Here is a 22,645-nt window from a genome sequence, read left to right as displayed (position 1 = left end):
CTAATCTAAACCCCCAATCGGACAAGGAAAAAGTCAGAATCCCATTTGGGGAAAAAAGAAACCTTGAGATTGGACCACAGATGGGAGGGATCCCCCTTCAAGAATGAACAGGCTGCAATGGATGTCGAGTGGGAAACATTTATTACATAGTCTGGTACTGTACAATGTTGATTATGATGGCAAGATGTTGTACAAGGTTCATTAAGATGGCATAAGAGTCAATTTAAAAAGAAAAAGGCGCCGCAGGGTAGACACCTTCGGTGGTTCTGCCCGGTCGGTCAGGACTGTTATCTGGAATGTAAACTTGCGCTGGACCTCTACAAATATCCTGGTCTTTGTCATTCTACACCTCTATGTTCACTTCAACTGTTTATGACCTAGAAGTTTCTTTTCACTTGCTGGTAGACTGGTTATCATAGATTCCTTCCAAGCAGTTGAACTGGATTTTACATGTCCCTCTGTGGTGCAACGGATATTGTGTCAAATTTCTATATTGTTAACAAATCAAAGATTGTGGTTTAAAAATCATATTAACCTGAGTACCTTTTGCCCAGGCACTTTAGGCTCTGTTGTATAAAACTCTCTGCAAACACCCTAAAGGGACATTTTTCTTCAATTGGAACATGCAACTTTGGAATCACTTCAACTATTCAATTCCTGAAAGTTACTTGAACCGTTTGTAAAGACTCAGGCTTTGAAACAGGAGGATATTGGTTCAACTTGCAACTAGTTGTTAGACATGCTAAGCTGCCTCCTGATTGCCTAATGGCTCTCTTCCCTGGACTCACAACAAGACATCATTGCGTTTTTTTTTTTTTTGGTCCAATGTTTTATATAACTATTACATTGATTCTGTCAGAAATTCAGTCTGTGGAGCATTACTTGGAAGAAGTGTTGTACATCTATTGTTACTTTGCATTTTGTTGAAAGCTTCACTATAAGACGACTCTGGGAGGACTCAAACCCACAACCTTTGAATCACTCCATCTGTCAGTTATTACGCAAACGTGACTTGACATCCTAAAAACATTCTGCGAAGAGAACTGGTGGGATTTTAAGACAACAATTTGTCTAGTGCCTTAGTTCAAGATGATTGTGGTGGGATGAACCGAAAACCTTACTTAAGAGGGTTACACCTCAACACCACACTAAGCGAGGAGGTGATGCTGAGGACGAGCACGACCGACGGCCGTGAGGAGGCCTGGTTAGCTCCCAAGCTAGCTGGTGGCTAGCGCCTCTTGTCGATGACTCGCCGGGCTATATTTCAGCCACAAACATGCAGGGCTGTACGTAAGCTGGACCTATTGGCATTTGATTGACAGTTGAGCGGGACGTGTTTTCAGCACGTTCCGTGGGCAAGCCCACAGCGTTCGAGAGCGGAGACAAGGGCTTGATTTTTCACGATTTTGAAGCCTCATGGTGATTTTTTTTATCATTTAATTTACAACTCATTTTTTACACTTTACTGTTGATTACCTAGACACCCATTTGTTTTACACACACTACATTGTAAATTTGAATTACAGAACACGCAGTGTTGTCTAAGGTCTACATTCAGTACATTGGAACTATTACAATAATTATGATGATCAGAGTGCAATTATGTCTCTGGAGGGACCCAGAAAATTAGAAGTACATTGCAAATTTAACTTACAGTATTACAGTAGTTTAACCATACTGCAACAATTTTTTTTTGTAATGTTCACATTAATTTGCATGTAAGTGTCAACAGAGATGCGTTTAAAATGTTTCACATTTTATTTTGTTCCATTGAAACAGCTCAACAAAATCGCTCTGTTAAGTACCACTTACACACGGTGATATTACAAACATCATATTATAGGACATTTATATATATATATATATATATATATATAAACACATATATTTATACTATGTAACATACATAACATGGCACATTCATGCATCTGCTTTGTTAATGATCAGTCGTAGGCCCAGAGGGAGCAGATATGAAGAAACACAGTCAGAACGTAAATGAATGAATGACTAGCTCCTGAAAAATAAGAAGCAAACATACAAGTAAATTCTAGAATGAGTTTCTTTGGTGGTTAACAGAGGAGTCACATGTCCTAGAAGACAGATAACGATCTATACTGGGCCACCAACATGACTGTTTTAACCACCCTATTCAGTTGGAGGTAAGCACTGAATGTATAGCTGACGCTTGAGTCTGAACACAACTGGTCCAAAGGCCATTCATTGCATGTCATTTGCTTAAGTCAGTGTTGGAACTGCATGTGTGATGAAGTGCAATTGACAGTGGCACCACCCAACTTTAGTTAGTCATTAAATGAAACAGGCACACTTTCACCTGCAGTATATGGCTGCATCTTTTTTGTAAGGGATTAAACAAATTAAAAAAAAATCGGTTTAGTTGAATACATAATAATGCTCACCCTCTAATTAAAAGTATGTTTATTATTTTTTTTTGTTACCAAAAAATAAATAGTAAGTTCTTCATATTTAATTTTGTGGATCAAAATCTTGTGTGTATTTAAATTTGAAAACACATTTTTTTAGATATTAGGAAAAACAAATTGCTAATTAAAAATATATATATTTGGAGAAAGATCTGCGTGTTTTGATTCAACATATCAATCTGTATTGTTTTCTGATAAAAATTATTAACTTACAATATTTGTTACTTTTTGCAATTTTGGGGGAAAAAAATAGTTCCACAAAAATATGCAAAATTCAGACAAAAAAAAGCTTTTAAAAATTTGGGTGTCTTTATTGGATAAAATCAACAACTCAACAAAAATGTCTCCCAATTGTTTTAATAAAAAAAGGGAAATCTTGCAAAATGTTTACATTTTGCAGATGAAAATCCAAAACTTTCTCCAACTAAATTTTTGTTTGCAAAACTTTTCTAAAAATCAGAACCTCAATACAAGGTTTTCAGGTAAAAAAAATTGGAGATGCACATTTCAATTCCAGTATATTGCCACCACTTTCTTATTTTACAGATTAAACAAATTAAATAAAAAAATGTGACTTTTTGTTTGAATCAAATCAGTACATGTTTTTGAATAAAAATAGAGAATTCGCTGGATTAATTGTTTTCTGCAATTTTTGAAAAAAATAAATAATCTAAATTTTGCAAAATGACTTTCTTGATCAAAACATGCATCCATCCATTTTCTACACTGCTTATCCTCACTAGGGTCACGGTTATGCTGGAGCCTATCCCAGCTCACTCCGGGACAGGAGGCGGGGAACACCCTGAACTGATTGCCAGATTTGAACCCGGGTCTTGAGAACTGCAGTTCCATCAGTTGGTGAAGTTGATTGAGAAGGAAGGTGCAGGAAGTATTGGCTTTCATTTGCTCTCAATTTGGTATTCATTAGTGAACAATTATGAAGGTAGTAAAGCAATAAAGGAGGTTTTACAAACATCTTCATCTTGAGAATGCAAGATGAAACGAGTTTTGATTTTGGCAAGTTGAATTACAGTGTACAACGCATAGACGATATATTTGAATATACAGTATATGTTGTCAGTTCATATGCTGATCATCTGACTCCAGTTCACATTTTAGTATGCAGTCAATGTGTGGCGAAAGCGCCATCGTTTGTGGTTTGGTTGGACGCTGCTCTCATTCATGCGGTTGTTCTTTTAACCCCCCAAGCCCCAAAGGAGAAGGAAGAAAAAAATAATAATAATAATAATCACCAAGCGGCACTCCACCATGTCACTGAAAGTAATCGTGTTCTACTGAACACACACATACTTCTTCCACCACGACTTGGAGAGCATCTTCATCTTATCGGCCGTGCTGCGCACCTTCCTCTCCCGCCGCAGCCTGCGCTCAAAATTGCGCAGCCCCACGGCGATGGCGGCATCAAACACCTCCTTCAGATTCTTTTGTGTGAGTGCCGAGCACTCCACGTAGGTGACGGCGCCGATCTTGTCCGCCAGCGCGCGGGCGTCCTCCTCGGCCACGGGCCTCTCTTTCCGCCGAGCCAGCTCGATGAGCACCTTGACGTCCTGCCGCAGATCACACTGCGTGCCCACCAGGAGGACGGGCGTCAGGGGGCAACGACGGCCGATTTCCGGGACCCATTTCTCCCAGACGTTCTGGAAGGATGCCGGGCTGACCACGCTGAAGCAGAGCAGCAAGGCGTCGGTGCGGCTGTAGCAGAAGTGACGCAGCTTGTCAAACTCGTCCTGGGGAGAAACACGCAGGTTAGGATAATAAAAAAAGAGGTTTTCCAGAAGTTCAAATGTTCAGGGTGGCAAGGTATAGAGTTAAAGACGACACACTGGTTTCCGTTTGGGTACATTTATTTACTCAACACTGTGTACAGTATCTAGAAAATTACATAAAAACTGTAATCAGTAGTTAAATTACTCAACACAAACAAAACTACCTTCACATGATCCTCATGGAATAACGGTACTTGAACAATGCCTCAGCATGTGGGCAAGGAGACCCATCTATTCTGCAGTGATGTCTGCTTAGGGCAAAACAAAATGTTTATATTTGACCCACTGAGATCAAGAGAGGCCCAACTAAATCTTTGTCATTTTTTAATTTAAGTGCAGAAATTAATAGAGTAAAGGCATATCTTTTGAAGACTATTGATCTAAATCTGGGTTTTGTTCCAATTTTCACATATAGGGGGCAGTCCATCATTGCACTCAGCACTTTTTCTGATTCATCAGTGGAAGAGCACTGGTCCAAACCTGGTCCCATATAGTAAGGTTCAGAGATTGATACAAGACTCAGAAAGTAAGTGGTGCTACAGCTTGGTTGCCAGCGTGCCAGTGTGCCAGCGCATCTGCATGTCAAGATCAGTGATTATCTGATCAGTGTTATTTATCAAACATTTTTCTAAAGGTTGTTTCTTTTCTTTCGGGCAACCTAGTTAATACTGATATTCGACTGTCAAAATGCCTCAATCTGAGGAAAACCACAATTTCTGTAAGAACAAGTATCCACTATCCAGATGACGTAATCATTGCCATATAAACCACCAACACTTAAATCCCCCAGATCCCATTGCAGCCATAAAACTCTCAATCACTCTCCTGCAAAATGACAAACTACGAGTTGGCCCAGTCTGGTTCTCGGTGGCTCGTTTATGCTTCAATAAGATACTTTTCCATTAAATTACCATTTTTATTAAATTCCAATCGAAAGTTTCCAATTTGGCGGCACGGTGACCGACTGGTTAGAGCATCAGCCTCACAGTTCTGAGGACCCGGGTTCAATCCCCGGCCCCGCCTGTGTGGAGTTTGCATGTTCTCCCCGTGCCTGCGTGGGTTTTCTCCGGGTACTCCGGTTTCCTCCCACATCCCAAAAAAAAAATGCATTAATTGGAGACTCTAAATTGCCCGTAGGCATGACCCTCCTGCCCGATGACAGCTGGGTTAGGCTCCAGCACGCCCGCAACCCTAGTGAGGAGAAGCGGCTCAGAAAATGGATGGATGGACTTCAGTTGGTGTGAAAAGTATGTATAACATGAATTTCACTACGGAAATAACAAACGTTTTCCATGAATTCTAATTCATTGTTTCATAAGGTTGTGATGTCTATTATGACGTAAGGGGAAAAGGTACTCCGGTTTCCTCCCACATCCCAAAAACATGCATGAATTGGAGACTCTAAATTGCCCGTAGGCATGACTGTGAGTGCGAATGGTTGTTTGTTCCTATGTGCCCTGCGATTGGCTGGCAACCAGTTCAGGGTGTACCCCGCCTCCTGCCCGATGACAGCTGGGATAGGCTCCAGCACGCCCGCGACCCTAGTGAGGAGAAGCGGCTCAGAAAATGGATGGATGGATGGATGGAGTTTCCAATTTCAAACGACTTGTACCTCAAATTGTCTTTGCCCATTGAAATGAATGGAAATGCCATTCATTTATTTCAGCCTCCCTCTCCCAAACCCCACATTTGCGTTTTTGCTTTTTAATGAGGAAAAAATAGACCTCTATAAAGGCTTCTTTATACTCGCGTGGACGGCGACCGCCCTGACGTCAATGCGGCTGTCTCACGCATAGTTTGTCTGTATACTCGAGCGCAACCCACGCACGCTGTTTTGAAAGTGTGCTGCAGTTCTCCTCCAAGTCGGGGGTGTCGGACCAAGATGACTAGATGATACGTTTAATTATGCTGCAAAATCGATTGAGAAGGCGGCGACGTAGATTGTATGTAGAACCGAGGGGCACGATGGCACCTCATCACATCATGTGACTAAAACGGACCAATCACGAGAGATGATCTCCGCGGCGTTCGACGCGCAGCAACTATTTTTGTCAGGTGCGCGGCAAGCTATGCAGAGGGGCTGCGCGGGGCAATTCGTCGGTCACGTGATGCAATTCGGGCGTTATCGGCCGCGCGACCGCGGCAGTATAAAGAGGACTTTATACTGTACTTAAAAAACAGTGTAACACCATTTATATAGAATGTAAATCATTTGTGCGTCATGATTTAATGCTGCAATCCAATTCATTGTGCTGCTCCTTCTGGTGTGCCCGCCTTGGTCACTAGGAGGCAGTACTGTATAATACAGTCATGCAGACACAAACGAAGTATAGACGTCTACTAATACTCAATAAGTTGCTGTAATATTAGTCATTTTTCAGTAATTGTATTGTTACATTATCATTCTAGATCTGTTGTTCCACTACATGCGTTCAAATATCTGTGGTCTAAAATCGCAACTAACTTTTAGCATGTCAATAGGCTTTAACATTATGTGTTAATCATTAAGCTAGCGAGGGCCGTTCTTAAGGTATCCTACTTTGGTGATTTTAAAAACACAATGTGTGATTCTTTATTTTAGGTTTAGTATGACAGTAAATGTCAACCGGGAGGACAATTAAACAACTTGAAGCCTGTTTTTTGATGAAATGTTCACTATTTGCCAAACTGCTGCTTATTGTGAGTTTAATTACGTTTACTGACACCGTATAGCACCAGTATCTCAAGTTTGCACTGGCAAGTCAAAGCAAGGGGGGGAGAGGAGGAGGAGAGAAAAAAAAAAAAAAAGCTAAATGACAGCTTGTATCTTGAAAAACCCAGGTCACTTGTATCGCAAGGATTTTTCTGGACATCTACCAGAAATGTTCCACTCATTTGCAACCCTAACAGTGAAGAATAAGGAGGAAGTAGAAGATTTAAGAAGAAGAAAGAAGGAGGAGGATGAGAAGACAACGACTTGCCCATGACACCATAAAAAAGGGGCTCAAGTGTCCTCCATGAACACTACGAGTTTCTGTGACTGGACGAGCGCCTCACACCCCCTTAAACACAGTCAGATTAAAGTTGTCAAAACTTTAACACTAACCAATCCTCCTCTTCCTCTGTCACTTTTCCAGAGCCGTCTCACTAATCCCCCTTTCGCCAAATGAATCTATCCCACGTCCCCGCTGCGCCTTAACTTGTGGCTCACATGATGTCAGTCGGTCCATCGGCAGAGTGCACACCAGGCACCCACAACCATTTCTGGCATGTGGAATTACATAAGTGTCGACTTGAATCTGCTCATATTTGCCCTTACACGCCAATGTGTGTGTGTGTGTGTGTGTGTGTGTGTGTGTGTGTCGTTGCTGCAGCTCATGACACGTTATGAGCTCAGTATTAGGAGAGGCTCAGTCAGAGAGCTGGCGATGGCCGGCAGGCTTTATGCATATCGAATGTGCTGCTCCCAGGGAAGGGTTCATCAGAGGGAGCTTATGAAACAAGGCTCCATGGATCCACGCTAAGTAACGACGCTGTGTTTCACAACCACTGCTGATGGTCCGATTTTTTTCCATCTCCATGTTTGATGATGTGGAATTAATTCATGGGGTATAACTCTGGCAATGGAACCATTATGTAGAAATCAAGGGCCACACTATTTATGAATCAATGATTGCATAAATCGGGTAATGTTTGATTTTCGGCATCATTGTGACGCAATTTTTATTTTTTAGAAATCTAGCACAAAATCACAACACTGATGGACAAAAAGTACTTTGTTAGTATACACTTTGTAAATGTTTAATCCATTTTGTGATTATTTATTAGTTCAATATTTGTCCCGAAAAGTCCACCAACTGCCGTTGATCAAGTATGTTGTGAGAAGGGCTGCTGTTATCGAATATTTTTTGAATCATGTATCGTACAGATTAGCCCATCGATTATCCATCCATCCATCCATTTTCTGAGCCGCTTATCCTCACAAGGGTCGCGGGAGTGCTGGAGCCAATCCCAGCCATTGTCGGGCAGGAGGCGGGGTACACCCTGAACTGGTTGCCAGCCAATCGCAGGGCACATATAAACAAACAACCATTCACATCCACATTCACACCTACGGGCAATTTAGAGTCTTCAATTAACCTACCATGCATGGTTTTGGGATGTGGGAGGAAACCGGAGTGCCCGGAGAAAACCCACGCAGGCACGGGGAGAACATGCAAACTCCACACAGGCGGGGTCGGGGATTGAACCCCGGACCTCAGAACTGTGAGGTAGACGCTGTAACCAGTCGTCCACCGTGCCGCCGCCCATCGATTAATCAGATAAAAATGTATTTTTCATTCTTAAACACAATAATGGTCATGTCAGGTGCAAATATTATTTTTGTACACCTAGCGTCACCATCCTCATATTCTATTGTAGTGTTTGCAAATTTGATAACTGTATATGGCTTTAAAAGGTGGGGCCTGTCCTGGTGAGTGCCGTGTGTGTCAGCAAATGAAGAGTGTAGATTTATCTGGCTGTTAACTGCATGTGGAAAGATTATCCCTGTAAAGCATCGAGGCAGAGTTTTGCTTCGACTATATAGTCCACTATAAAACAACAACCTATAGTGTAATGTAGTTTATATGGTAATTAATCATATTGTTTGGGGATTATTTATGTTTATGTCCTTTTTAATTCCATAATTTCATCACACTTTTAACACAAAATTGCCTTTGTGTATGAAATAGGCTATGAATCATCCACTGAACTGATGAAGCATAAAACAATCATGCTCCAAGAATCACCCAATGTCGTAACTCAACCAGTTGAGGCAAATGGCCACCCCACCCAGGTTTCTTGTCACAGAAGTGAACTAGACCTGCTTCTTTTTAAAAAGTGCCTAAATTAAATTGTAGTCTTATTGGAAACAGCTTGTGCAGTTTTACTACAACTGCAATATAAACAATGTACTGTCAATCAAAAGTAAACAAATGGAAGTCATTAGATTGTGCAGGTCTAACAAATCGGACCAGATTTGATTAATTTAGACTTAAATTAATTTAATTTCATTAGCCTCAAACTACTATCTTGAGTTCAAGCAGATCTAAGACCATCTCATTGGTAATGGGATGTGTGTGTTCGTGTGTGTGCGTTTGTCGAAACTCACCTGTCCCGCAGTGTCACACAACTGTAGTCGAACTGGGCTTCCGTCCACCTGAACCACAGCTGAGGAAGTACAAAGTAGACACTGAAATCAATTGGATTCAGACAAAAACACACACACACACACACACACACGGACCGCCGCTGGGGCAGTTTGTACTCGACGGCCGTGTTTTTGACACAACTCCAAGAGCGAAGAGCAGATTTTGTTTGTTCAGTGTGACTCTTCCACTGGGCCTCATTTTGAAAAGTGTGCGAGTCATCAGAGTTTGGACGACGGGGTCATTCGTTCTTACAATACAAAGCAACGGGCACATGGAAACGTTTACATACAATAGGCCCATAGGGGTGGGTGGCTGGGTGTGTGTGTGTGTGTGTGTAGTCGCTTATATGCACCTGATCAAAGCCTTGGCTGGAAAGCACCGCCCTCATCATAGTACTAACAAAGAAGCATATGGAACGGCTAGAAGACCAAGGCCAAAAATTTTCTTTAGACTGTATATTTACATGTATTGTCAAGCGACCCTTATCTGACATTTACATGAGTGAACACCTGAAAACAAACTGAAAGCGCACACATTCAGAGTGTAGGTAAACAAAGCATTATATCAAACATTAAGTGGGTGTATAGTTGTCTATCAACTGCTGATGGCTGGTGTTTATTCTATATATACACACACACACAATGGAACCACGCTGTTAGTGGGGGATAGGGACCAGGAATATCAAAAATCCATGGATAACTGACACCCATTATAATTGCATTGGGAAAAAATGCAATTTTTTTTAACTCCCCAAATTCTTCAATAAGTGGAGATACACCTCCAATAAGCATTTTAGGGGTTGGTTCCCCTCCCACCCAAAAAAAGAAAAAAAAGTCTTATTATCATACTGAAAATTCTATCAAATAATCAAGTATTGGGATAAACTATATTTTTACTTAATTAAAGAGCAATTATGAATACAAAAGTGAAAAGACATTTCAATTTGTTTCCTTCTTTTATATAATCAACAGTTTTTTATTCTTATATTCACAAACAGTATTTTCTTGTCTAGAAACATTTTAAGTGGGACAATTTCAAACAAATAAATAAGTTTCAGTTTAAATTTAGCACAAGACAACTAAAAACAGGCATTAACAGCCTTTATGCTTTCAGCTAGCATTTCAGCATGTGACATAATACAGTAGGTTCATGGCTGTGCATTTATGAGCTTAGACCATCTGAATACGAAAAAGATAAATATTCTTAATACTACTATACGTTTTGGAAGTGTTCAAACTAAAATGAAGAAACCCCAAGAGGAAATGCAAGTTCTCTTATCATTTATCTGTTTGGGTACATGACGCATATTACTTTTTAAGTCCTCTCTGACCACCTTTGCCACGATTTTCAGCTACATGATGGAAAATGTAGCCTCTTACTTATGTCTCACTGTGCCTACACTGAGCAAAACTTACAAACAATCTGTATTAAGTTACGTTATGGATGCTACGGTTGCATTATACTGCAAAATAGTCACAAATTTGACCGTAGTCATAATTAACAGAGACCTAGCCCTCCGAAGGGCTAACGTTATGTTAGTAAGGTACATTAACATTAATCTCACTGATTTGCGCTATGTTAATGTTATCTTGTCTCGGTTCCGACACAGCTTCATACCGGGCCTCTTCAAACAAGGCCCGTGTTACAACAATTACCCGCTTATTACTCGGTGCTTGCCTTGCTGTTCAGAATGAAATGCTCCCACACTTTTGCCATTTTTTTCTTGCGTTATTCTTCTTGACATAAGTGCGTTGCACGACATTAATGCTTGTGCGTCCCTTAATCTTCACAAGAAAATAAATGGTTAAATTCCTCCAGCATTTTTTTTTATTTGAGGTACTCAAAATACACGAGTACTCACTGCACCCATACTTGTAAGTCAAATAATTCGTATCTCAAATTATCTTTCGCCATTGAAATGAATGAATATTCCATTATCCGCTCCAGCCCACCCCCTCCTAAAAAACAACAATGTAGGTTATGTTTTTTAATAAGAAAATATCACTCTATAAAATTGTACATCATAAAAACATACAGCAATGACATAACTAAATAGATTGTCAATAATTTTTGCCACTTTTTTTACTTCAATTAATTTGTGCAGATCTTGGCCACCTGGGGGCAGTATAATACAGACAAATGGACATACAGTATATGGAACCAGTCAAAACTCCTCAGTAAGGCACAGTATTAGTCGTTCTTTGCAGAGTATAAATAATATATACAGTGGGTACGGAAAGTATTCCGACCCCCTAACATTTTTCACTTTTTTTTTATATTGCAGCCATTTGCTAAAATCATTTAACTTAATTTTTTTCTACATTAATGTACACACAGCACCCCATATTGACAGAATATGGGATTGTTGAAATTTTTGCGGATTTATTAAAAAAGAAAAACTGAAATATCACACAGCCATAAGTATTCAGACCCTTTGCTCAGTATTTAGTAGAAGCACCCTTTTGGGCTAATACATAGCCATGAGACTTTTTGGGAATCATGCAACAAGTTTTTCACACCTGGATTTGGGGATCATCTGCCATTCCTCCTTGCAGATCCTCTCCAGTTCTGTCAGGTTGGATGTGAACGTTGGTGGGCAGCCATTTTCAGGTCTTTCCAGAGATGCTCAATTGGGTTTAAGTCAGGGCTCTGGCTGGGCCATTCAAAAATAGTCACTGAGTTGTTCTGAACCCACTCCTTCGCTATTTTCGTTGTGTGCTTAGGGTCATTGTCTTTTTTGAAGGTGAACCTTCAGCCCAGTCTGAGGTTCTGAGCACTCTGGAGAAGGGTTTCGTCCAGGATATCCCCGTACTTGGCCGCATTAATATTTTCTTCGATTGCAACCAGTCTCCCTGTCCCTGCAGCTGAAAAACACCCCAACAGCATGATGCTGCCACCACCATGCTTCACTGTTGGGACTGTATTGGACAGGTGATGAGCAGTACCTGGTTTTCTCCACACATACCGCTTAGAATTAAGGCCAAAAAGTTCTATCTTGGTCTCATCAGACCAGATAATCTTATTTCTCACCATCTTGGAGTCTTTCAGGTGTTTTTTAGCAAACTCCATGCGGGCTTGCATGTGTCTTGCACTGAGGAGAGGCTTCCACCGGGCCACTCTGCCATAAAGCCCTGACTGGTGGAGGGCTGCAGTGATGGTTGACTTTCTTGAACTTTCTCCCATCTCCCGACTGCATCTCTGGAGCTCAGCCACAGTGGTCTTTGGGTTCTTCTTTACCTCTCTCACAAAGGCTCTTCTCCCCCAATTGCTCAGTTTGGCCGGATGGCCAGCTCTAGGAAGGGTTCTGATCATCCCAAACGTCTTCCAGTTCAGGATTATGGAGGCCAGTGTGCTCTTAGGAACCTCAAGTGCAGCAGAATTTTTTTTGTAACCGTGGCCAGATCTGTGCCTTGCCACAGTTCTGTCTCTGAGCTCTTCAGGCAGTTCCTTTGAACTCATGATTCTCATTTGCTTTGACATGCAATGTGAGCTGTAAGGTCTTATATACAAGTGTGTGGCTTTCCTAATCAAGTCCAATCAGTATAATCACACACAGCTGGACTCCAATGAAGGTCTAGAACCATTTTAAGGATGATTAGAAGAAATGGACAGCACCAGAGTTAAATTTATGAATGTCACAGCAAAGGGTCTGAATACTTATGGCTGTGTGATATTTCAGTTTTTCTTTTTTAATAAATCACCACAAATTGGTGTGCTGTGTGTACATTAATGAGGAAAAAAATTAACAAATGATTTTAACAACTGGCTGCAAGATAACAAAAATTTAAGGGGGGTCTGAAAACATTCCATACCCAGTGCATATGCAAGTATTTGAATATCTGCCTACGCGAGGTGATACACCGTTTGTGTTCAAATACCCGTTGCTTAAAGGGTTACGACACAACAACACCGTTGCTAGGTGAAAGCTACGTGGTTGTTTCAAATAAACAACATGTAAGTCTCTTTGTTTTACATTTAGTTTGACAGGAAAATTCAACTGGGAGAGACAATAAAGAGTTTGAAGCCTCTTTAAAGAAATGCTCACTTATTCTAACTGCCAAACAGCTACTTGTTGTGAAGCGAGTTCAATTCACTGCCAACATACAGTGCTCTTATCTCAAACATTTGCCCGCAAGACAAAGCAAAAAAAAAAGATACGGCTCGTATCTTGAAAAACCCTTAAGTCGGGTCACTTGCATCTCAAGATACCACTGTATTATTTGTTAAGTTACACCATAATCGATGAGGGAAATTTTGACAAATGCCCATCACGATTCAAATTCATATCTATCCATCCATCCCTTTTCTATAGGTCTTGTCCTCAAGAGGGTCACTGGTGAGCTGGAGTCTTTGGGAGAGAGATGTGGTACACCATGGACTGACTAGTTAACAGCCAGTCACAGGGCATACATAAACAAAGAACCATTCACAATCACATTTACACCTACAGACCATTTAGATTAACCTGAGAAGTTTTCTTGGGAATGGGGGAGGAAGAGATAAAACCCATGCGAACTGTGGGGAAGGCTGAAGCTAAACCTGAACCTCAGAATTATGAGGCAGAGGTACTAACCACAATTCACCGTGCTGCCCATGATTCATATCTAATACACCAGTCATTCGCAAAGTCTGGGTGACACTAGTGGTGTGTGGGCTCCCGCTGGTGGGTCGCAAAAGAAGCTAGAAATAAGAAAGAAACCCAAGTACCCAGTTGTATTTACCTTTTAAGTACAACAATATATTTGAATTTAGTTTTGAAGTACAGTTTTATATTATATTAAGTACAAAAACAAAAAAACAAAAAAAACAAAATTTAAAAAATACATTAAAAAAACAAATTAAAGTTTTCTTCACTTTGGACATGCCGTTTTATACTTTTAAAAGTAATGCGCCGTAGTTCTGTTTTTGATTTGTAGTTATTTTACTGTGTTATCATCTGACATATGATACAGTACTTCTTAGCTAATCTGCTGCAAACTCTTCCTTATCATCACCATCTCACTCTTGAACACCCTTGCCTCTCCGCCCGCCACCTGCGACGTTGCGCAACTCCTCTCGAGTCAACTTTCACAAACTGGGACGCTCTCATTCATTCAGAGGAGGCCTAAAAGAAATGACATCATCACAAAGTGATGCCTCCCATCCCACCCTCTTCGCTGCTACCCCCACCAAGTGTACAATCAGTCTCTGTCAATCCAATCTGTGCCTGTGAGCCTCTCTGACAGATGCGGAGGAGATCGCCCACGGGTCAAGGCTGACGATGACGACAACAACAACGGGCCCGCTTGTGCAACCCAAAACCGACAGCGAGCCACTGAGTGGGTCTTTATGGTTTTTCTTCCCACACTTGCATGTTTTTTATGTGGATTTGTGGCAGCAAAGTGGAATTTCAAAGCTCGTTAGTGCGGAGTAGGCTTTACACGATCAGGATTCTTGGGTCGATCAGAGAGTTGAAAAAAACGATAACCGATCCGATCACAAGATGGAGCAATGCGTATTTAAATGCCTTGTTCATTTAGTGTATATACTTGTGTACTGTATACTGAGTATCTTCAAAAGTATTCTCTATTGATGTAAAATATGTGCCTTCGCGCCACAAAGGTTGGAAATTACTGCTCTAGTCAGGTCATGTATTCTAATCAGTCAGGTCAAACCAACATTACAACATGACAGAAATAATGGGTGCTAAATTACTGTAATTACATTTCTTTATTTTAATTAAATGACTTCACACACACACCGAAACTTCAGCGCACAGGTGTCAAACTCAAGGCCGGGGGCCAAATCTGGCCCACCAAGTAATTTCATGTGGCCCGCGAAAGCAAATCATCTGTGTGCCTGAAAATGTGTGGTCGATCGGGCTGGAGCTATTAAAATAGTTTTAGAATAAATTACACTACAGAGTATCGATCCATCCATTTTCTGAGCCGCTTCTCCTCACTTGGGTCGCGGGCGTGCTAGAGCCTATCCCAGCTATCATCAGGCAGGAGGCGGGGTACACCCTGAACTGGTTGCCAGCCAATCGCAGGGCACATACAAATAAACAACCATTCACACTCACATTCACACCTACGGGCAATTTAGAGTCTCCAATTCATGCATGTTTTTGGAATGCGGGAGGAAACCGGAGTGCCCGGAGAAAACCCACGCAGGCAAGGGGAGAACATCCAAACTCCACACAGGCGGGGCCGGGGATTGAACCTCAGTCCTCAGAACTGTGAGGTTGACGCTCTAACCAGTCGTCCACCGTGCCGCCCACTACAGAGTAAGCTGATAAAAAAATAAAAATATAGCGTGTGTAGTGCTGATATTAATATTGTCTATTCGGAGTCACCATCCTCTCCTTCTATACTGTATTATCTCAGACATTGATTGTGTATGGCTTTAAAGGGCAGAGCTTGGAATGGTTAGCGACATGGGTGTCAGCGAATAAAATGAAAAGTTAAATACAACAGAACTGAAGGCAATGATTCTTTCGTGCACCGCAAGAGGGAGCCCGCATACACCACAGTTTAAGAATCACTGTACTATACCATCAGTAACTTCAAAAACAAAAAGATTTTGTAAAGAGTACAAAAGCAGAAATCTCCAACATTGAACATTTTTCATTTGTAAAATTTAACTAACTTTACTAGCGTAAGGCTCCACAACAGAGAGGACATGGTTGGCAAAAGCACACTCACTGCTGCAAGCAGTGATTTTTAAAAAAAAAGTGATGACTGGTGACTTTTATTCCAGCGAGGAAACAGACAACATGAGTGGACTCATTTTCTCCCCGGTGGAAGGCGTTCAGACTGGACATTGCCAAAAACAAGATGACAATTTATATGGTGCAAAAGCTGTGATTTATAAACGTGATGTAAAGTTTTGACCCAAGTTATGTTCAAGTTGCAAATATTTTGCAGAGGTCACCTGGCCTCACCTGTACAGCTCCACACAAGAACGTGAGCAAGCTGGACACGGTGCGATCTTACTTTTTGACAGGACGTACTGACCAGCTGAACTATGCAGTATGACCGCTCATTTTATGATGTCTAATTGTTGAACATCCATTAATCCACCCATTGTCTGTTCCGCTTATCCTCACTACATTCAAAATGTTAATTTATCAACGATGGTGTTTGCTTACGTTTTGAAAAAGAGTGGAAGCACTTATTTTCACATGTAAAGAAAAAAATATTTTTATTAGGGCTACAGCGATCAAATATTTTTAGAGTCGAGCATTCTAAAGATGATCTTATTGATTATTTGGTTCAAAATAGATTTTGTATTATTAAACAATAACGTGAGGAAGTATTATTTTTGTCATCTGGGGTCATCAAGAGGACACATTCTACTGTAGTATCAGTGACTTTCAGCGTGTATGGCTTTAAAAGGTGTGGCCTGGGCTGGTGAGTGACTTGGGCGTCAGTAAATGAGTGTCTGGAGTTAGCTGGCTAACCTGTTAAGTCAGGCTGCCCGTTGACTTGTTTTGGCGCAAGTTGGGCCATCCCTTCAGCAGTTCGGGTGTGAATGAATGTGCCGATTATGTTTTTTTTTTTGTCATTTGTTCAATAAAATGATTAAGTGTGCACAGAATTATTTGAGTTATTGTATTAATCTTTGCAGCCCTGATTTCTATTAAATTTCTGAAAGTTAATGCAAGTTAATTCAGGGGCGAAAAAAACTGTTTCCAAACTTGTTCAGGAGAAACCAATTTTTTACACTTGAATGACTAAAAATGTTAATTAAAAAGGTAGGTGTAGAGTTAGAGGTTTTACGATTGAGACAATTTGACTCTGGAAGGGGTTATTTCTATTCCTATAAGTTTCTATGGAAATAATAGCTTCCAAATCCAAACAAAGTTAAAAAAGTAAAGCCAGAGGACACGCTGGCTGCATGTGATTATGACATAATGTACAATGTAGACTTACTGAAAATCACTTTCATGCACGGGTCAAGTCACATTGGACTGCTAAATGTTTAAGCAAACAAAAGCTTGCAGGGACACATTTTGGAAAAGTGGCAACAACGTCAGAAGTCAAACATGAAACGAAACCCACAAATACGGGTTGTAGGAAAAACAAACACACATTATTATTATTATTACTATGGGACATGGAACAAATTTGGGTGGGTGCTGCTCTCACAGTGTCAGACAGGTAAAAACACATTCACCTAATCTCTGCCAAGAACGTTATTAAGGGCTTAAGTATCCAATAATCTCATAAAAAGTACACACGTGTAACTTTACGGGTACAATATCTTATATCTACAATATCACTGGGGTGGTCGCCTTGAAGCAGGGGTGAGCAATATGTGGCTCGTGGGCTATATAGTACATCCTGTGAGAGCAACTAAAACCAAATATTAGAAAAAATATTTAAGCCACAAATGCTGATACTGTATTATTAAACACTTGAAGCTTGGGCATTGAAAGCAGATTTTACTTGTAGAAGTGGAAGCCGGAGTGAGGGGAAAAAAAGCATGTGCCCATAAAGGTCAATAAAAGTATTTTCACTCATGGGGGCAGTGCTTCATCACCAACCTACTGAATTACACTTGTCAATTTCGTGTGGACACATCGCCAAACACAAATACACTGTTACGAAATAGGCAGTTTGCTCACAGACACATTTTCTGAAATAGGTAGATAACAAAAGATGTCATTGTTTAATTTCACAATGTATGGGTGGGTAGGCAGTAAGGCAGAGACAACTTTTTTTTTTGTATATAAACACAAGTCGGTCCATCCATTCATTTCTGATACCGCTTACCCACTTCAAGGGTTGCGGAGAAGTGAAGCATACCCCAGCTAACTGGGAAAAAGCCTGACTAGAACCAGTACTGGTTGTCAGTAGGCTTTACACGATCAGGGTCACCGATCAGAGTTTAAAAAACCGACAAACCGATCACTGTTCCGATCACAAGATGGAGCAATGTGTCTATTTAAATTACTTGTTCATTACTTAAGTGCTCAAAAAATTATATTTACAATAAATAATGTATCTTTGAGGCGGCACGGTTGACGACTGGTTAGCACTTCTGCCTCACAGTTCTGAGAACCGGGGTTCGAATCCCGGCCCCGCCTGTGTGGAGTTTGCATGTTCTCCCCGTGCCTGCTTGGGTTTTCTCCAGGCACTCCGGTTTCCTCCCACGTCCCAAAAACATGCATGGTAGGTTAATTGAAGACTAAATTGCCCGTAGGTGTGAATGTGTGTGCGAATGGTTGTTTGTTTATATGTGCCCTGCGATTGGCTGGCGACCAGTTCAGGGTGTACCCCGCCTCTCGCCCGAAGATTGCTGGGATAGGCTCCAGCACGCCCGCGACCCTAGCGAGGAGAAGCGGAACAGAAGATGAATGAATGAATGCATCTTTGTTCCTTTATTTATGCCAGTGAGGCATAGTGACAGACAGAACAAATAAATGCTCTTCTATTAGATGGCAGGAAGTACATACAGTAATTAATGTATCAACTTTTTGTTTGTTGGTGTGCCATGAGATTTTTCAATTGTAAAATATGTGGCTTTTGCTCCATAACGGTTGGAAATCACTGCTCTAGTCAGGTCATGTATTCTAATCAGTCAGGTCAAACCAACATTACAACATAACAGATATAATGGGTGCTAACTTACTGTAATTAAATTACTTTATTGTAATTAACTTACTTCACACACACCGAAACTTTAGCGCATGATTTGACAGAATGCCGGCATGTTTACGTACAACAGTTAGTGCTAGCACTAGCACGCTAGGCTACATAACGTTTTGTTGCCTGCTTGCGAGCTGTATTGTATTAAAAGTACGTGAACATACCTCAAGCAAGCCTTCAACGAACGTCCTCTCCCGAGCACCGGTGACCACCAACACACGTTTCCCCCCATTTTGTTCTTATAATACACACGACACGATCGATTGTTGTTGTCGCGGCCGTGGTAACGGGTGTATCCGGTGGCATTTGAGTTGACAAGATAAAGCCCAGTGTTCGTGAAAGACGGGATGCGGTGGTATTGGAATACAAGATTTTATTGCAGTAGTCTGACATAGTGGAATTGTGACAGACCAAATTTGTCTCTTAGTGTGATGCATGCATTACATGTTGTCTGTCTCAGACGTGTTGTCTGTCGCACACCGCCAACGTTTAAAAAAAAAAAAAAAAAAAACTATTGGTGGTCAGATATTTACAGTAAAAAGACATGTGACAAGGCTAAAAATAAACTAGCTTTCGGATTCAAAATATACCGTACACAATGGAGACGCGGAGTAAGTGTCTTTTGCGGAGCAGATCAATGACGTCACTGATCGGCTCGCCAAATTATGACATTAAAGCCGATCACCATAAAATGCTAATTATCAGCCGATACCGCTAAACTTCCATAACAAGGCCCATTTACTACTCCATCGTGGAGTTAGCAAACTTACGATGGCTACACCCCGAAAATGAGTCTTCGCTGGATGCCCCAATTTACAGAGGAACTCGGTGATGTTTTCTTTAAGCTCCCAAAAAATGAGGAAATAAAAAAAGTGATGGATTGACTTTTTAAAGACACACATATGGCGAGCTGAACATCAGCACCACCAGCCGACTGCAGTGCGCATTTTACAACAGATAATTTTGTAAACTTTCACCAGAGATAACATGGCTTCGTGAGTAACTTGATGAGTGAATGGGGCAGTGCCGACTGTCTAACTACCTGGGCTTCCTCCTACCATCCCGCTGTCGTCAGCTGCTGTGTTCGGCTGCAATATTATGTCACCAACAACGAGGGTAAGTGGAGTTGTGTGCTTATTTTTATGATTATAGTCCACAATAATCATTCAATTTCAAAGTTGATTTTACATCGTAAAAGCTATCACCACCTCAGTATTTTTTATTTCTTTTGGCGCATCCATTCGCTCACAGCGACTGATAGCTGGCCCTCATTATTCAAGTTTTGAAACCTGATTTTATATACTTATCGATATATTTTTGTATTAATTTAAATTTGGTAGGCTTGTAAACATTACTCGTCTCTGTGGTGTGTCGAATTTACATGCCATTTTTTGGGCCTGCTTAATGCCACTTTAAAATACAAAAATATGAGGGAATAATATAGAGTTGGAAAACATGTAGTTAGGAAAAAGGGGGAAAGTGAGAAATATTTAAAATATATATTATGATAGTAATACAAAATGATTACAAAATTATACGAATTATTAGAATAGAGTACAAATCTGGACACATACAAATGCTTATAAAATAATAAAAACACAAAATCAAAAATACAAAAAAATGAGAAAAAAATGTCAATAAAATACTATAAAAATCCAAATTGGGGGGGGAAATATTTTCAAATTATATATTAAGCAAAAATACAGAATATAATACAAACAAATTAGACACAAAAATCCACAAATATTGGGAAAATGTAATCTTAAAAGTAGACAAAAAAAAAATCAAAATATATTCCGAAAAATCTATGAGGCATCATGAAACGGAAAAAAAAGAATATATATACATATATATATCTATAGAATAGATCAGTGATTCCCAAAGTGTGGTAGCGTGCCACGCACCTTGTATGCAGGTTCCCTCTAGTGGTAAGCGAAAGAATCACTGAATTAAATGTTTGATCTGTGCATAATGCCACAGTGGCATCAACCTTTTATTTTTTTTAATCCAGTTAATTTGTTAAATTCATTTCAGGTGTATTTAACTTTTTATTTACATTTAATCTTTTATAACTGTTTTATGCATTGATTTAGGCACATTTTTTTGTTATCGGCAACACATTTTAACCGAATCATTATTTAAGTACATTTTATTTCCATTGTTATATTTAAGTGCAGTATATTCAACCAAAGCATAATGTTAGTGACTAACAAAAATATTAAGTGTGCTTTTTTTTTAGGGATTAAAAAAGCGAAAGCTAGCTCGATCGAGAGATTCTAAAATGCCATGTGATATGAATTCATTGAGCTTACCGGAAAAGTCGTCAAAGGCGGTGGGCACGTATTTGGTGGGGTATCCGTTGGTGGTGTAGCTGACCACCAGGCTGGTCTTGCCCACCGCTCCGTCCCCGAGCAGGACGCACTTGAGCAGCCGCTCGTGAGGCTGCCCCGGCCGACCGCTTTGGGCTTTGTGAGGCGGCACCGGCGGAGCCATGGTCGTCAGGTATTCCATGGAGGCTGAATGAGGGGACATTCAAAGAAGTCGCTCGGCCGGCTCCAACGTGAAAGCCGTGGCGTCCAACGTTGAAAAGAAACGGGAGGGGGAGCGAGTGGTTTCGCTGGACAAACACGTCGAAGCTTAAGGGAATTTGGTCATTATCGCGACAAATTGACGCGCTTAACGTGGACTGACCAAACTCGAAATTCTACGGTTTGCCGCTTACGAACCTGGCTTTTATATGCACGGCTCATTTGCATAACCCCGCCCACTTCACGTTTTGGACCCGGGAGGATTTTATTGTCAACTGCCACAAGACAAGCAATAAAAGAACACCCAGAAAGTATTATTTATGAATTTTCACATGCCAGCTTCGGTGCCAATGGAATAGAAAGTTGACACGCAAGGTCGAACATCTTAAATGTCCATTTTAATTCAATTTATTAATTTTTTTTTACAACTACTCTCACATCCGCTGACCTAGTTTAACAGCTGACTCCATATGGAAAATAAAGGTACACTAGTACATCCTATACCACGTACTATATATTTGTAATCCACTGTAACATTATGCAGGTTGAACGTTAAAACTTAAATATGGTATAGGAAAATGTAAAAAAAAAAAAAAAAAACAGCACTCAAATAACGATTCAATTAAAATGTGTTGCACATAAAAAATGAATGAAAATTGTACCTAAATAAAAGTTTAACTACAAAGTTCTTAAAGATGAAATGTAAAACTATTATATGAAAAAGTTAAATACAACTGAGCAGTACTCAGGTAGTGATTCTTTCACGTACCACTTCAGGGAGCTCATAAGTACCAATCGTAGTACGAGCACTTTGAGAATCAATGTACTATACCATTAACGAAAAACAAAGGCGAGCTCAAATCAATTTCTTATTATACAGGACACTATATTGAGCATTTTCCATTTTTTTTTTAAAATTAGAACGTATTTATTTAATCTTTATATTGTTCCAAGTTTACGCCTATCAAATTTAAAAATGTTAATTCAATTGTCCAGTGGCTAGTTTTTGTAGTTTTGAGTCTAACAGGTTAGGCATGTTGAACACTGGACTTTTGTCAACCTCTTGTGGCTAAAAGCAGAAGCACA

At 40.4% G+C, this 22,645-nt stretch overlaps 1 protein-coding gene across 1 annotated transcript; it reads right to left on the bottom strand.

Annotated features, from left to right (window-relative positions):
* Positions 1–124: 124 nt before the first annotated feature.
* On the bottom strand, positions 125–21,745 carry rhoub (ras homolog family member Ub). Its single transcript, XM_061782095.1, has 3 exons — positions 21,344–21,745; positions 9,360–9,418; positions 125–4,189 (listed from the first exon to the last, which is right to left on the bottom strand). Exons 1-3 carry the CDS (start codon positions 21,561–21,563, stop codon positions 3,734–3,736), a joined length of 735 nt encoding a protein of 244 aa, XP_061638079.1. The 5' UTR covers positions 21,564–21,745; the 3' UTR covers positions 125–3,733.
* Between the last annotated feature and the right edge of the window lie 900 nt (positions 21,746–22,645).

The sequence above is a fragment of the Phyllopteryx taeniolatus genome, chromosome 8 (genome assembly GCF_024500385.1).
Source record: "Phyllopteryx taeniolatus isolate TA_2022b chromosome 8, UOR_Ptae_1.2, whole genome shotgun sequence".
NCBI classification, from domain to species: domain Eukaryota; kingdom Metazoa; phylum Chordata; class Actinopteri; order Syngnathiformes; family Syngnathidae; genus Phyllopteryx; species Phyllopteryx taeniolatus.
This window is presented reverse-complemented; position numbering and strand designations above follow the sequence as displayed.

Bases quoted from the DNA above. Each gene is read 5' to 3' on its own strand.
- rhoub (XM_061782095.1), bottom strand. From the start codon at position 21,563: ATGTCCCCTCATTCAGCCTCCATGGAATACCTGACGACCATGGCTCCG. The intron at 9,419-21,343 runs GTAAGCTCAATG...GTACTTCCTCAG, and splicing joins CGCCTTTGACGACTTTTCCG to CTGTGGTTCAGGTGGACGGA. The intron at 4,190-9,359 runs GTGAGTTTCGAC...GTTTCTCCCCAG, and splicing joins TGTGTGACACTGCGGGACAG to GACGAGTTTGACAAGCTGCG.